Below are 12,520 nucleotides of genomic sequence, written 5' to 3' on the forward strand. Positions count from 1 at the left end.
CCTAGGTTCCTAACCACTCATGTACATCTCTGCTGTTAAGGACAATTGAAATTGACCCCTGCTTGTCTAAGACACAAGCTGAAGTGCAATGAAAACTGATGTGAGCTGCTCCTAGCCTGCTCCAGAATGTAGTTTTAGCTGCTCCCAACCTGTTCCAAAACAGCTGTTTCGGCTGCTCCTGTGGCTGCTCCCAAGTACATATCACGAGTTCCACCCTCGCTAGTGCCAGTAAGATGAGAAATGGTCAACCAAATTCATTGAACGTCCTGTTTAAAATGGTTTTCTGATCCCCCCACTAACTTTTAATTTTATTAGGACCTGGGAGCATTCTAATATACAGTGAATTTTTTTTTGAACTGCACCAAATTTTAAAAGATGAGTTGCATTCTGGCATTTCTAACTATTGGATTAGTTTACCCGACTTGGAAACCACTAGAAACAAGGTTGCTCATGCAATTAGGTGGCTAATTAGTGAGATATTTTCATTATCTTTTTAATTAATGACTTTAGAGGGCATATTGCATTTTTGAAATTAATGTCTAACCTCCTGTATGCTCAAATCACAAGCTGTTAGAAACATTTAAGCATTTGGGCTCTACCGACCAAATTGTTTTAGTTCTGCAGGCACTTTCAAACTTAAACTTATTTAGAAAGGAGCAACAGTGACATTGCTATACAGTAAAACCTCGTTAACGCATAGTTTGACGGGAACGCAGATAAAGTAAGCGCAAAGTGATGGTACGGCTTAAAAGAAATTGACAAATACGCACCTCTTACCTGTCAGAAAATGAAACCAGAGATATTTCATAAAAGAAACCCAAACACAGCTATTTTATTTTACTCCAGAAGACAAAATTGAGTAATTGCCTCTTGGTGCCGTGCCGGCCTCGCAGCGCAAAGCGCGGCTTCAATCTGGTTGAAATTAAAAGCCAACTCCTACATCAGGCCCCTCTTCAGGGCAAACAGGTGTATGGCATTGGGCGCGTTCAGTAGCGCCTCCCTTGCCTCCGAACGGAGTGCCTCGAGTCGGAGTCATCGGAGCGCCTACTGAACGGCAAAAAAACCCGCGGCTCCAAACCTGCTTCTACGCAACTTCCGCTTCCTCCCCTGTGCCAGACGGTCTCCGAATAAACTGGAAGCAGACGATGGCGAGCACGATCGCTTTTATTTGACGCCGGTTTCGAAAAAGTCTTTACAATGTCGTTGAAGAAAAAGCGGGTGATTGTACACATCAGCGCTGCTGTTCGAAGCGATGCAACGCGATCGAGCCCTTCACTTGGCGGTGCAAAGGCAGCTACTGTTATAAAAGCCGACAAAGAACGTCGTCAGTACACGCAAAATACAGAGCTCAGCGAATCTACCCCGCCGGTTGCGATACTTTTATGTGGCCATAAGTTTGTTCTGCCCTTCGTTACGAACTTCCTATAGAATGTATTCGTATACACACGGGAAGTTCGGCCGCGCTCGGCGATCAAGGTTTTTTCGGCCGAAGCGAGCCTCAGCCAACGTGCACCCCGATTTAGCTACGCAAACAAAACATTAATCGGTATCATGCTCTGCGTGAGTGTCCAACCGGCTTCCAAAGTCGCGTTCATACCCTGTTTTGCTCTGTTGAGCGCAGACAGGACTATCGTCAATATTACCAAGTTTCCGTGCAACGGTGATCAAGACACGGCGTCAAATGAACGTTTGCGTTGTTTATTAGCATATTCATACCAAACAAAATATGGTCCAATGCATTTTCCGAAAGAGCCTTACCTCAAAAAGATATTCAAACGCGTTATTCGTCTTACCTTGAGTACTTTTCATTAACAAAAGCGAGCAAACCGCGCAGCCGCGACAGAAGCGAACCAGCTTATCCCGCCATATTGTTTGTTTTTCCTCTTTTAGCGCCGGAAATCGTCACCAGTCAGGAAATGACGTCATTTTAGCTCCTTTGACTCTACGTGCACCGTCTCCGGACTCGGTGCTTCGGAGCTTGACTCCGAAGCCCCGGAGTTACGTGCACCGGAAGTGACTTTTGGCCGTCCAGTGGAAGGAGTCAGTGACTCCTTGACTCCGGGGCCGCTACTGAACGCGCCCATTCAATGCCCTCGAGGTTTTTCCGACTGTCAGACACGGTGTCGTGTCTACTACCCCAATGTCGTCATCTTCATTGCTTAGGCTGCATGAGGGCACTTGGGGAGCAACAGAGGCAACAGTGTCATCATCTGACCTGTCCTGTGACGTCGCTGCGATCTTCGCTGTCATCCAAGCTTTTGTATTGCTGCAGTAGAGGAGTCCCAAAGGCAGTTGGCCACCCTTAAAACACCTTGGCTTCTCAGGCTTCCCAATCACCGGGAGTGGGGGCTTTTCACTTCCAGTCATGTTGAGAATAAATGCAACTGAAATTCGGTCCTTGGCGTTCTTGCTGCCCGTGCAAGCTTGCCCCTTAAAAACAAGGGTCCTGTTCGGCAGCAGCTTGAAGAATAACGCAGACTCGTCCAGTTTAAAGATGTCTTCGGGGGCATATTCTGTTAAAATTTCCTGCAACTGCCCGTCCTGCCACTCTTCTGTGCCATCCGTGTCTGCTGCTGTACCTTCTCCAGAAATGACTCTTGTGGCGATGTTGTAGCATGCCCTGAACCTCAACAACCAGCCATTGCTGCTAACGAATTGGTCGTCACACAGCTGCGTAGCGAAGAACCGCGCTTTCTCGAGAAGGAGACCACTTCTCGACAGGTTTTCTGTTCTTGCTTTCTTGAGCCACCTTTACGTCGGGAAGAGTCTATCCTCGCACGCGATACTTTTTGACATTGCTCGCTGCCACACTCATCAGCTTTTCTTGTGCGTTCCATACACCGCAAACAATGGTTAATGGTAGTCCCTTTCATGTGCCAACACAGACTTTTCTGTTCCAGACTCGATGGACTTGATAATATCCAGCTTCTTGATGCTAAAAGTGCTGAGTTTTCGACATCTCGACATTGTCACGTCTTTGCGCACACAATGCACTCTCTGCACACTTGGATATCAAACTGCTGACGGTTCCCAGAACACAAGTGTGCCACGATCCGGGTGCCTGCAGCCTGAGCCTGAGCAGCAGGAGAAATCCCGTTGAGAAAACTGCAACTACGGGCAACCAATCGCAAGTTCGCAACCTCCTGCGCAGCCCACCAAGCCAGCCAAGCCTCCGACCGCGACAACATCGACAACGTTGTTCACTGGTTCTCCGCTCCTCCTCTCCCACTAGCCAGGCCCGTAAATGCCGCAAACCACGTCAACTTCGTCAACTACCGCCACTCTTCCCCCGCCAGCAACGTTGCCGATGTTTGTTGGTTCGCTGCTCACCGGCGTCGAGTTGCGCGGCGCTGAACTTGCGCTTTCGCCGTCGCACTGTGGCTGGGTCGAACTGTGCGAACTTCGCGTGTTCGCTCTCTTGCTATTTTTGCGCTTAGTCGGATAGCCGGCGTCGGCCGTGGTCGCTGCTGCTGGTACGCGGCTTTAGCACTGCCGCGCACCGCAAGCGTGGCAGCAACTTTGAACTTAGTTCGTAATGGGAAGTGAAAACAGGGCACGTTGACCGGTAGGTACACGATAAGCGACTAAGCATTAAGTGGGCATTGAATGCATTAGGTTTAACGGGAGACGTGTCAAGGATCTGCAGGTACGTGGTACTGAGGTTTTACTGTACTTCGTTTCACGATAACTTGGGGAACTGCGGAGGCTACAGCCCCTCCGACCCAATAAGAGCGTCGAAGCGAGGTACATGACACTACGTTATAGGAGCTTGTGTGTCGCTACGAAGGAACTAGCTGTTGTCTGCTGCGAAACCAACAGACTTCGGAGGATTGTCCACCGCTGCAACATTGACAATCACTAGAATAGCGAGCACCTCGGCAACAGTTTGTGAGACAACCATACACTCAATTTCCCCGCTAATCTTTGGCGGGCACTAATGCCAGGGCAATGTTTTAGCCGGAAGCTGTCGATTACGCGGCTGCAATTCTCAACGGCCACGGCACTACATGGAGAAAGGATGGGAGCGGATACGGATGAGGCGTCACTTTTGTGACGCCTCATCCGTATAAAAAATTGTTGAGCGGCGCTAATCGCTCGATCATTTTTTTTTTTCTTTTTTTTTTTTTTTCGGTTTATGGGCGACCCTACTTGGTCCCATTACCTTGACGTCGTCTTTGTGGTCGTCCTAGAAGTCATCCTAGACCTTTAGAAAAACCTCACTTGTCACAATATTTTAAAAACAAGCCGCGTCAACAGCGTCGTTGTTGTGCCTGAAAGACGGCCATAAAAATATGTAAAGTGTCATCAGCGTGAATTCATCAAGTGTCATCGGCGTGATGTCACCGCTGGAGCGCTGTTTGCAAAAACTGCGCTTCAGACTTCATCTGCGCTTGTGTGCTTTGTGCGATAAACTCTGAGGCGACTGCGTCTACATCTACGGCGGCTTCCGCAGGCAAACGTGGCTGCCCATGCAAATACACCACAGCCTCCTTAAGTGTCCTCGACGTCGTTCCTGACGTCTTCCTAGAGGTCGTCCAAGACATTGTCTTCTAGGCATTATCCTCTAGGTGTCGTTCTCAGCGTCGTCCTAGAGGTCGTACTAGAAGTCGTCCTATACGTCGTTCTTGAAGTTGTCAGAGATTGTCCTCGATGTTGTTTTAGACACCATACTTGGCGTCAGTCTTGGGGAAATCGTCCTCCATGTCGTCCTTTACGTCGTCCTAAATGTCGTCCTAAACTTTAATATGTGTAGAAACATTACTCGAAAACATTTCTCCCATGAGACTATAATGCTTTTGCTTTCCTACACGTGAGCAGTCTTGCGTGTACTCGTGTAATTCGTTTCTTTCTTTGTTGGCTGTAAATCTTGACATCCGCTGTCGGCACCAGCTGTGCTGTCTTTTACTACAGAAACTGCAGATACTGCAGCGTTCATTGATCCATAACGCTATTTGCACACTTTTGCAGAACAGCTTGTGTTGTATCGATAAAAGTCAGTTTCGAAGCGCGCTGCTTGCAGGATGAGGACAAAATGACACGCCAACAGCAGACGCCAAGATCTACAACTTGCACCAAAAGAAAAAAAAAAGAAAAAAATAAACTTACCGCGATAATGCTGGCAAGGGTGCCCGCATCACGGCAACTTTGTTACTTAAACTAACAATTTGGCCGGTAGCGCCCAAATGCTTGTATCTTTGTTACAGCTTGCAGTTATAACATACAGCTTGGAGGTTGAACATCAATTTCGGAAATGCAATATGCCCTCTGAAGTCGTTATTAAAAAGTTCATTAAGTTATCTTCGTTAATTGGCAGTCTAATCACACAAACAACCTTGTTTCTAATGGTCGCCAGGTCGGGTAAGCCAATCCGAAAATTAAGTGTCCTAATGCGACTTATTTTTTTAGAAATTTGTTGCAGCAAAGTTTCAATTCAAGCAAATGATTTCTCATCCCGCATGTGATTTCAGAGGAAATGAGTCTATTTAAAAGTTTATTTTTCTAATTTAAAAAACAGTATTTACCATATGATATACTCACAAATTACATTTTTCACCTATTCAAGATAGGTAATTAGATATTGACTCCCTTTACTAGAACAGAGTTACACGGTGTGCATCCAATTTAAGTACCATAAAATACTGTCGCAGTCAGCGCCCTCCCGCTACTTACGAAATGCAAGAAAAATGAGCCCAGAACATGGCAAGCACCCACTCCAGAATTCTGGGCTTACCTCGCTAACCGAGATGCTGATCCGCATATGCCGCTTCTCCGAGCACCCCTTTGCAAAGCAGTGAAGCGCGTCCTATTATGTGCCTCTTCAGCATTTTTACAGCAATGGCTGTTGCGGGCTCTCCCACTGTAAGCGATGTCCGTTGTTACAGTAGAGTGTGGGGCAACAGTCGTCGACGCAAGGTGATAAAGCTTTATACGCGCCAGTGCGAAGTGGTGAAGCTTGCTGCGAGGGTCTCGGCACAAAGCAGGCTTGGTAAACACAGCACGGCTGCTTTAAAAGTTGTTGGTTCTGCCAGGCTCCTATACTGCTCATGTAATATTATGTTGGATCAAATGGGGGTCTACCCTATTGTGTCCCCCTTATGATGTTCCACTCTTGGACCTAAGAAGTGCCCATTCCTATTTCTTTTTGCAATTATCACCAACTTGTGGGTCAGTGCGTGCTCGGTTTTTACGGTTGTTAATTTGGGTAACTGTATTAAGCGCAAACTACCGCCTCGCCGAACCGCCGTCACACGACATTGTCGACGTCAATTTTCGGACCTAAATTTAGCGGGGAAATTGACATTGCATGGAAAGTAACTTTCCCCGACGAGTTTGGCGAGGAGATTGATGTGAACAGTTCTTTGCAACAATTTTCTTGTGAAATTCGGCGCTCAAAACTCTCTTTGCGTTCAAAATCCGCATTGTGGTCCCTTAACGAAGGCTGTGTCCCCACCTTCGTTGCAGAGAGCCGCTACTCGTGCGACGAAGAGCAGGACATGTTCACGCACACAAACCTGACGGACCTCAGCCGCAGACTGGAGGAGGACCCCATGGGGCGCTACAGCGAGCTGTACCGGCGCAACTCTATGCTGCAGCCCCACCTCAAGTCGTCTTACCCCGTGGAGACACAAACGTCCAAGATCCCGGCCACGCCGCTCAAGGGCACTTCCTCCCATGTGTTCTCGTTTGCTGAAGCGTCGACTTCAAAACAGGACGAGGCGTCCAAGCGGAAGCGTTCGGCGCGCTCAGACAGCAGTGGAAGCGGAGGTGCCACGAGCGGCGCCACGAGCGACGTTGTCACCGCCTCGACACCGCGGGTGAGTTGTCGGACGGAGATCATGAGTTCACCGTCCTAGTGGACAGACACCTTCTACGAGGTGTTTCCTAGCACCGTTTGGGCGTAAAACATTTGTATAGATGAACCAATGAACTCTGCGCAATTGAACTTTTCACAGAGGTGACTTTAGGTGGTGCATCATACTCCAATTGCACTAGCATACCGGGTGCGGCTCTACTACCTAGCATCTTTAGTGCTCCTTGCAAAATTCAAATTCCAAACATACTACCTACCTGAAGTTGAGCATGCGAACCTAGTTCCACAAGTCAGAAATGGTGAAATATTACAAAATAAAGCAAAATCTTTTGCTTTATTTAAACGCGAAACGTGATCCGCAAATATGTCTGGTCAGCTAGCAACTGCTCGAAACATGACTTTATTTTTTTTTTTTTTTTTGCGATGGTCGCTTTTGCAGTAAAGGTTATTGCACAAGTGCTGCATGTTGCCAGTGTGAACGTGCCTTTATTGTCCATGGCGTGCCTCTGGTGCACAATTAATGTGCCTAGGGAGTGCTTTCTTGTAGCGGGACGCGACGTCTCCAGACCGGACATCTTGGGACTGCGATGTAATCTATAAACAGTAAAGAGAAATGAAATTTATGCAAGTGCTGAACCGGGAAACACACTCTGAATCTGAAAGTATGCAGTGAAGCCACAGGAAGTTCAATGGTTGTCCCGGGAGTCGTGAGTCGGCTGGGTTTCTCGGTGCATTCGGTCATTGTTTTGGTCTACGCTTTCTTGCATTTTCAAGTGTCTTAATTATCCTCTTACACTAAATCCCGAGAATGAGGCATCTGAACGTCGGACGTGCACATTCGATCAGCTAGATAATGCAATCTTTAAATTTTTGCACATTAAATGGCAAAAAAATATCCAGCACCTTACACAATGTTAGGACCAGTGCTCAGAAGAGTTGGAAAGCCCGTGAAACACTCTTTCGAGACCAGCCACTTACTTCCACAGATTTTGTGCCTGTCCGCTCAATGTGCCATCCAGTCCCCTAGTGGAGATCGGTGTTTACAACTAGCACAGACATGTTGCCACTTAAGAGTTGGGTTCATAGCGGCACACGAGTTTTGGCCGAAAATTTTTGCTTGCACATATATGAAACTTTGTGTTTTATATTTTTATAGCCTATTGAGCAATGTAAGTATAATATAGTCCTTGATAGGAAGGTGTATGTCATCAGTGACTTGAGCCCATCTATTTTTCTGTGTGTTACAGGCTTCCAAGAGTGGCACATCGAGGACTGGCAGGGTGACCCCTTCAAGCGTGAAGAAGTTCATCAAAAAGACTTTTAAGAAATCTTAAGAACATGATATGCATCCTGCTTGTTTTTAACCTTTTAAATATTTAAATCTTTTTATCGTATATAGTTTGGCAATAAATATGCCTGCCTTATTGCCTGCATACAATGTGTTGTGTGAATTTTGACCGAACATCAAAACCTTAAGCTAAACTCCATCAAGCAGACTTGCTTATGGCGAAATACAAAATAGATTTGAATCTAAACCAGTTGTGGAATGTCTGCAAGTGTGCCTGTCTTTTGTTGCAGTGTTGCATTAAAGGAATTTTTTTATTGTCCCCTTATTGCTCTAACCAGTAGTGTCGAAAGTGCTTGGGAGATGGAAAGTGGAGAGAAAGGTTTTCCTTCTCCTAATTGTTTAGTAGAAACTTCTAAAATATTAGAGGCGATCAGGCCCCTATGTTCAGACGCCAGTGGCTTCACCTTGAGCTGCATTAAGGATGCATTAGTGTTGACACGATACTTCACCTCGTGCTACAATGGAACACAGCCAGAGAAAAAGACCACCAGGTTCGTTTGCGATCCAATCGGACAGCACGTCATTTTTTGTTCCAACGTGCGATTGTCGAGAGTCTGTGCTCTGTTGCTCTTGTCCGGTAAATGTAGGGTGCCATAGATATCGAAGCTGGCCTTAGAGTAGGCCAGAAAAATTGGCACCTCCATGTGGCAACCTCAAAATTTCATGAAAAGTGTATTTGAGTGGGGCATTTTACTTTGTGAGATTTCGAGGTATACCGTAAAATCCTGAATTAACGCCCCCCTTTTCGCCGTAGATAATTGGCAAAAAAAGTGGGGTGGGCGATCTTTCAGTATTTAATAACCAAAATCGCAAACAAAAATCGAGTAACGCGTGCGCCAAAGCAGCGTGGGTTTTTATTTCCCTAGCTCTCATCGCTGAAACCGTCAAACGACACATCGCTTTCGCTATCGAAGATTAAATCTAACGCCTCGTCAATGAGGCTCTCGGGATCCTCGGGTCCATTGGTTACCGAAGCCAAACGGTCGTTGAGCTCGCCGTCCTCGGAACCATCGAGCCTTGTGGATATTCCGCACCATTTGAACGAACTCCGCACGGTACCCGCGGAGACGGAGGCCCACGCCTGAGCCACCAAGTCCACAACCTCTTGACGCGACGGCTTGCGAAGGTTGCCCTTTGGAGTCACCGAACCTTTCCGGAAGAACGATGCCCAAATTCCACGCAGCGCGTCCTTGAAGGGCTTCATCCATGAGACGTCCGCGGGTTGCAAAATAGACGTGCAACCGCCCGGTATCAAGACGACGTCGGTGTCTTTTGCGTCGAGCGCTTCTCGGGCCGCCTCTGTCTTGTGTATGGGTGCTTGGTCCAGTATGAGCAGTCTCCTCACGTCGTCGGCGTTCGGGCCCCAAACTCTCCTAGTCCACTCCAGTAGGACGGGAGAGGTCATCCAACCGTTCTTGGAAGAAGTAACTCGCACATTTGCTGCAAGTACAACAAGTATAACATGAAATAACAGTTCGGGCCCCAAACGCACATTACACATGCTACGCCGATGAGTGAAGATATGCGAACTGCCCGATTTTATGGCCGAGCGCCGAAGCACGCGCAAGTGAGTAAGCTTCGGAAAGCCAGCAAGTCACGCGCCAACTGCTCGTGCGCTCAAGATGGCACCGGCCAGAACGGCTACGCAATCTTTCGGAAATGGGGCGATACAAAACAAAACGGGCTGTGGCGTTTTGTCAATAGATGACGCAACAGTCGCTCTATTTAAAAAAAAAAATGCTGTCAGCCTTATTTTTACGTATTTCTAAGGCTTTGTTTCGACATTTATACCCTGAATGGTGATTAATTACAACATACCTGGAATCCTTAGAGAAAAGAGTACTCTGGGGGGAATCCGGCCGGTTGGCTCCTTCAGTACGATCAAAGCAGGTAGCTTGATGCCCGCTGCCGTCGCGCACAAGGCCACCGTCATCCGTCGCCGAGCACAGCCGGTATTGGCGATGCGAATACTCGACTCGCCGACAGCATTGTTGGTTCTCGCAGCAGGGCAATCCATCCGGACCATAGTCTGATCCATGTTGGCTATGTTGTAGTCCGAGTAGTTGTGCTCCAGGCGCAGAGTTGACACAGCCTTTCGGAACACCGTAATTGCTTCAACGTAGTCGGCAGGCAGCTTCTGACTTTCGTTGGTCCCCACCCGCATAGACACATTAAATCGCTTCTTCCAGTTAGCTATGTACTGGCATGACGCTTGGAAGTTTCCTAGGCCCATCTGTTCTGCCAGTTTCCGCGCATGCTCTTGAAGCAGGCGATTGCTGACTGCTCGACCGGTGGATCTCTGTCTCCAGGAAGTCCATCAGTGCGTCGTCGATTTCTTCACTAAAAACGGGTCGTCCCCTACCTATTGCTCTCTTCAACTTGTTCGTTCCATGGCATTGTTGTAGAAGTACTTGGTAGCTCGTATTCCATTCCCGTACACGCTTCCGGTCAACTTCGAAATGGCGCGCAGTCTTGCTCACGTTAGCTCCGTTCTTGCGGTGCCATCCCACGACTTCCACTTTCTTCTGGATGGTATAGCTGGACCTCATCCCGAGTATACACAAGAAACGTCTTCACAGCTTGCTGGTCGAAAGATTTTCTGGGATTCTCGGGCGACCTGAAGACAACCACTAAGTGACCATCAACGCTTTACTGATGTCATTCAATAAGTGACCTTGACCGCTTTCCGGGTTCCTTCCGTTATCTTATCTCCCTTATTGTGTGTGGCCTCTTCTTTTTGTGAAGGGAATCCTAGGCTTTCCAAACCTTCTCCCCTACCCTCCGGCACCTTTCTCAACCTTCGGGCATCGCTATTTTTGGAAGGTGGGCGAACTATCAGTATTCGAGGGAAACACGTGTTCGAACATAAAAGCGGAGTGGGCGATCTATCGAGTGTGGGCGCTATTTCAGGATTTTACGGTAGTTCCTATCCTGCGGAAAATTGGACCAAACTTGCCAGGGTCGGTGGCGGACGAGTCGATGCAACAAGCGCGGACGCAACGCTTGTAACTTGTGGCACCATCTCCTGATAAACTCAACAGGCAGACGACGCACTCGACCGTGTAAGTAAACCAGCTGGTCGTCTGTTCGATGAGTGTTTTGGGAGATGGCATTAAACTTGCAAACATTGAAGTGCTAGATGGATTTTATTGAGCTTCAAAGCACCGCCAAACTGGTATACATGCTGACATAGTTTTTGCAGACTCTAACCAAAGTTTTGTTAAAAATGCACAGACCCGACGTTTCGGGACCCGCTCGGTCCCTTGGTCACGGGTGACTGTAGGTAGCGGCGCGGTGGGGAAGGTTGCCCAGGTGGTTGGCCTTGCTAATGCTTGATCCAGAGGGTGCAATCGGTCACTCGTTCTTTCTGAACGGAGTCTATTATGAACTCCCGTGGCACCTGACCAACGCAACAACTGCATACCAAACTGCCCTGGACGCCCGTATCTCTCCAATCACTGCCTCCCACCCACACCGGTTCGGTGGCTAGGCGTACAAGGCTGTTTGGCTCCTTTTGCTTGCTGGGGAACTTGCACGAAGTTCTGATCCCGGCCCCACCTGTCCCCACTGCTCAGAGTGTCATTGATACCGTACCAGCATTATAGCATGACCCGTGTGAAAGGTGGCATTGCTGTAAGTGCAAGCTCCCATCACTCGGGTCATATCGGCGCCTCTCCTCTTCAACCGAACCCTAGTTTTGCGGCGTATGTCGGTTGTTGCGGTTTGATGAGGCGCTCGTTTCTTTAGCCGGAGCCGATGGTGACATCCCGCCTCCTTGGTCTGGGACACCCCAGTGTGCCCTGGAGGACACTCGGCAATGACCCTCTCGCACTCGTAACCCCACTGCAAGCAACCACTTCAGCAAGTCTGTTTTGTTCTGGTAGGCCAATTGCCATAGTGTGAAGGACAAACTAACTGATCTCAAACTTGTCTCGTTGGCTCTCCCCAATAGTAGTACTGCGTTCCTTCTCACGGAGATGTGGTTGGACGACTGTTCATGACGCCGAGCTTGCGGCCAGGCCCTCGTCACAATTCATCGGCACCACCGTCTCTCTCACGGTGGTGGTATGCTGATCGCCGTGCCGTACAATCTCCCAGCCGTCGGAAGGGACGACCTCGAGCACCCGGAGTTAGGAGCAATATTTTTCTGGAACTTCATCACCCGAAGGGTTGCTCTCTTCCCGTCTGCCTATTGTCCGACGTCCACCCGGGTTCCTGTCAACGAGCTACTCGATGCGTCTATCACGAAGGCGCTTATGAAGTCTTTTTAGGAGGTGTTTCTGTTTGAAGACTAACAGCCACATTGATTGGTGGAGTTATGACGCTCTCATCCCCTTCCATGCAGCTGACGGCGGTCTATT

At 48.3% G+C, this 12,520-nt stretch overlaps 1 protein-coding gene across 1 annotated transcript in view; it reads left to right on the forward strand.

Moving 5' to 3' along the window:
• The window catches only part of LOC8042605 (myosin-6), a 53,115-nt gene extending 44,871 nt beyond the window's left edge, over positions 1-8,244 (forward strand). The window contains exons 18-19 of the mRNA XM_029993966.4: positions 6,463-6,815; positions 8,059-8,244. Of these exons, the coding sequence (XP_029849826.4) occupies positions 6,463-6,815; positions 8,059-8,145 (440 nt within the window). The 3' untranslated portion in view covers positions 8,146-8,244. The remainder of the gene's footprint in view (positions 1-6,462; positions 6,816-8,058) is intronic.
• Positions 8,245-12,520: the final 4,276 nt, after the last annotated feature.

This window comes from Ixodes scapularis, unplaced genomic scaffold (assembly GCF_016920785.2).
Source record: "Ixodes scapularis isolate PalLabHiFi unplaced genomic scaffold, ASM1692078v2 PGA_scaffold0__279_contigs__length_252992795, whole genome shotgun sequence".
Taxonomy (NCBI): Eukaryota; Metazoa; Arthropoda; class Arachnida; order Ixodida; family Ixodidae; genus Ixodes; species Ixodes scapularis.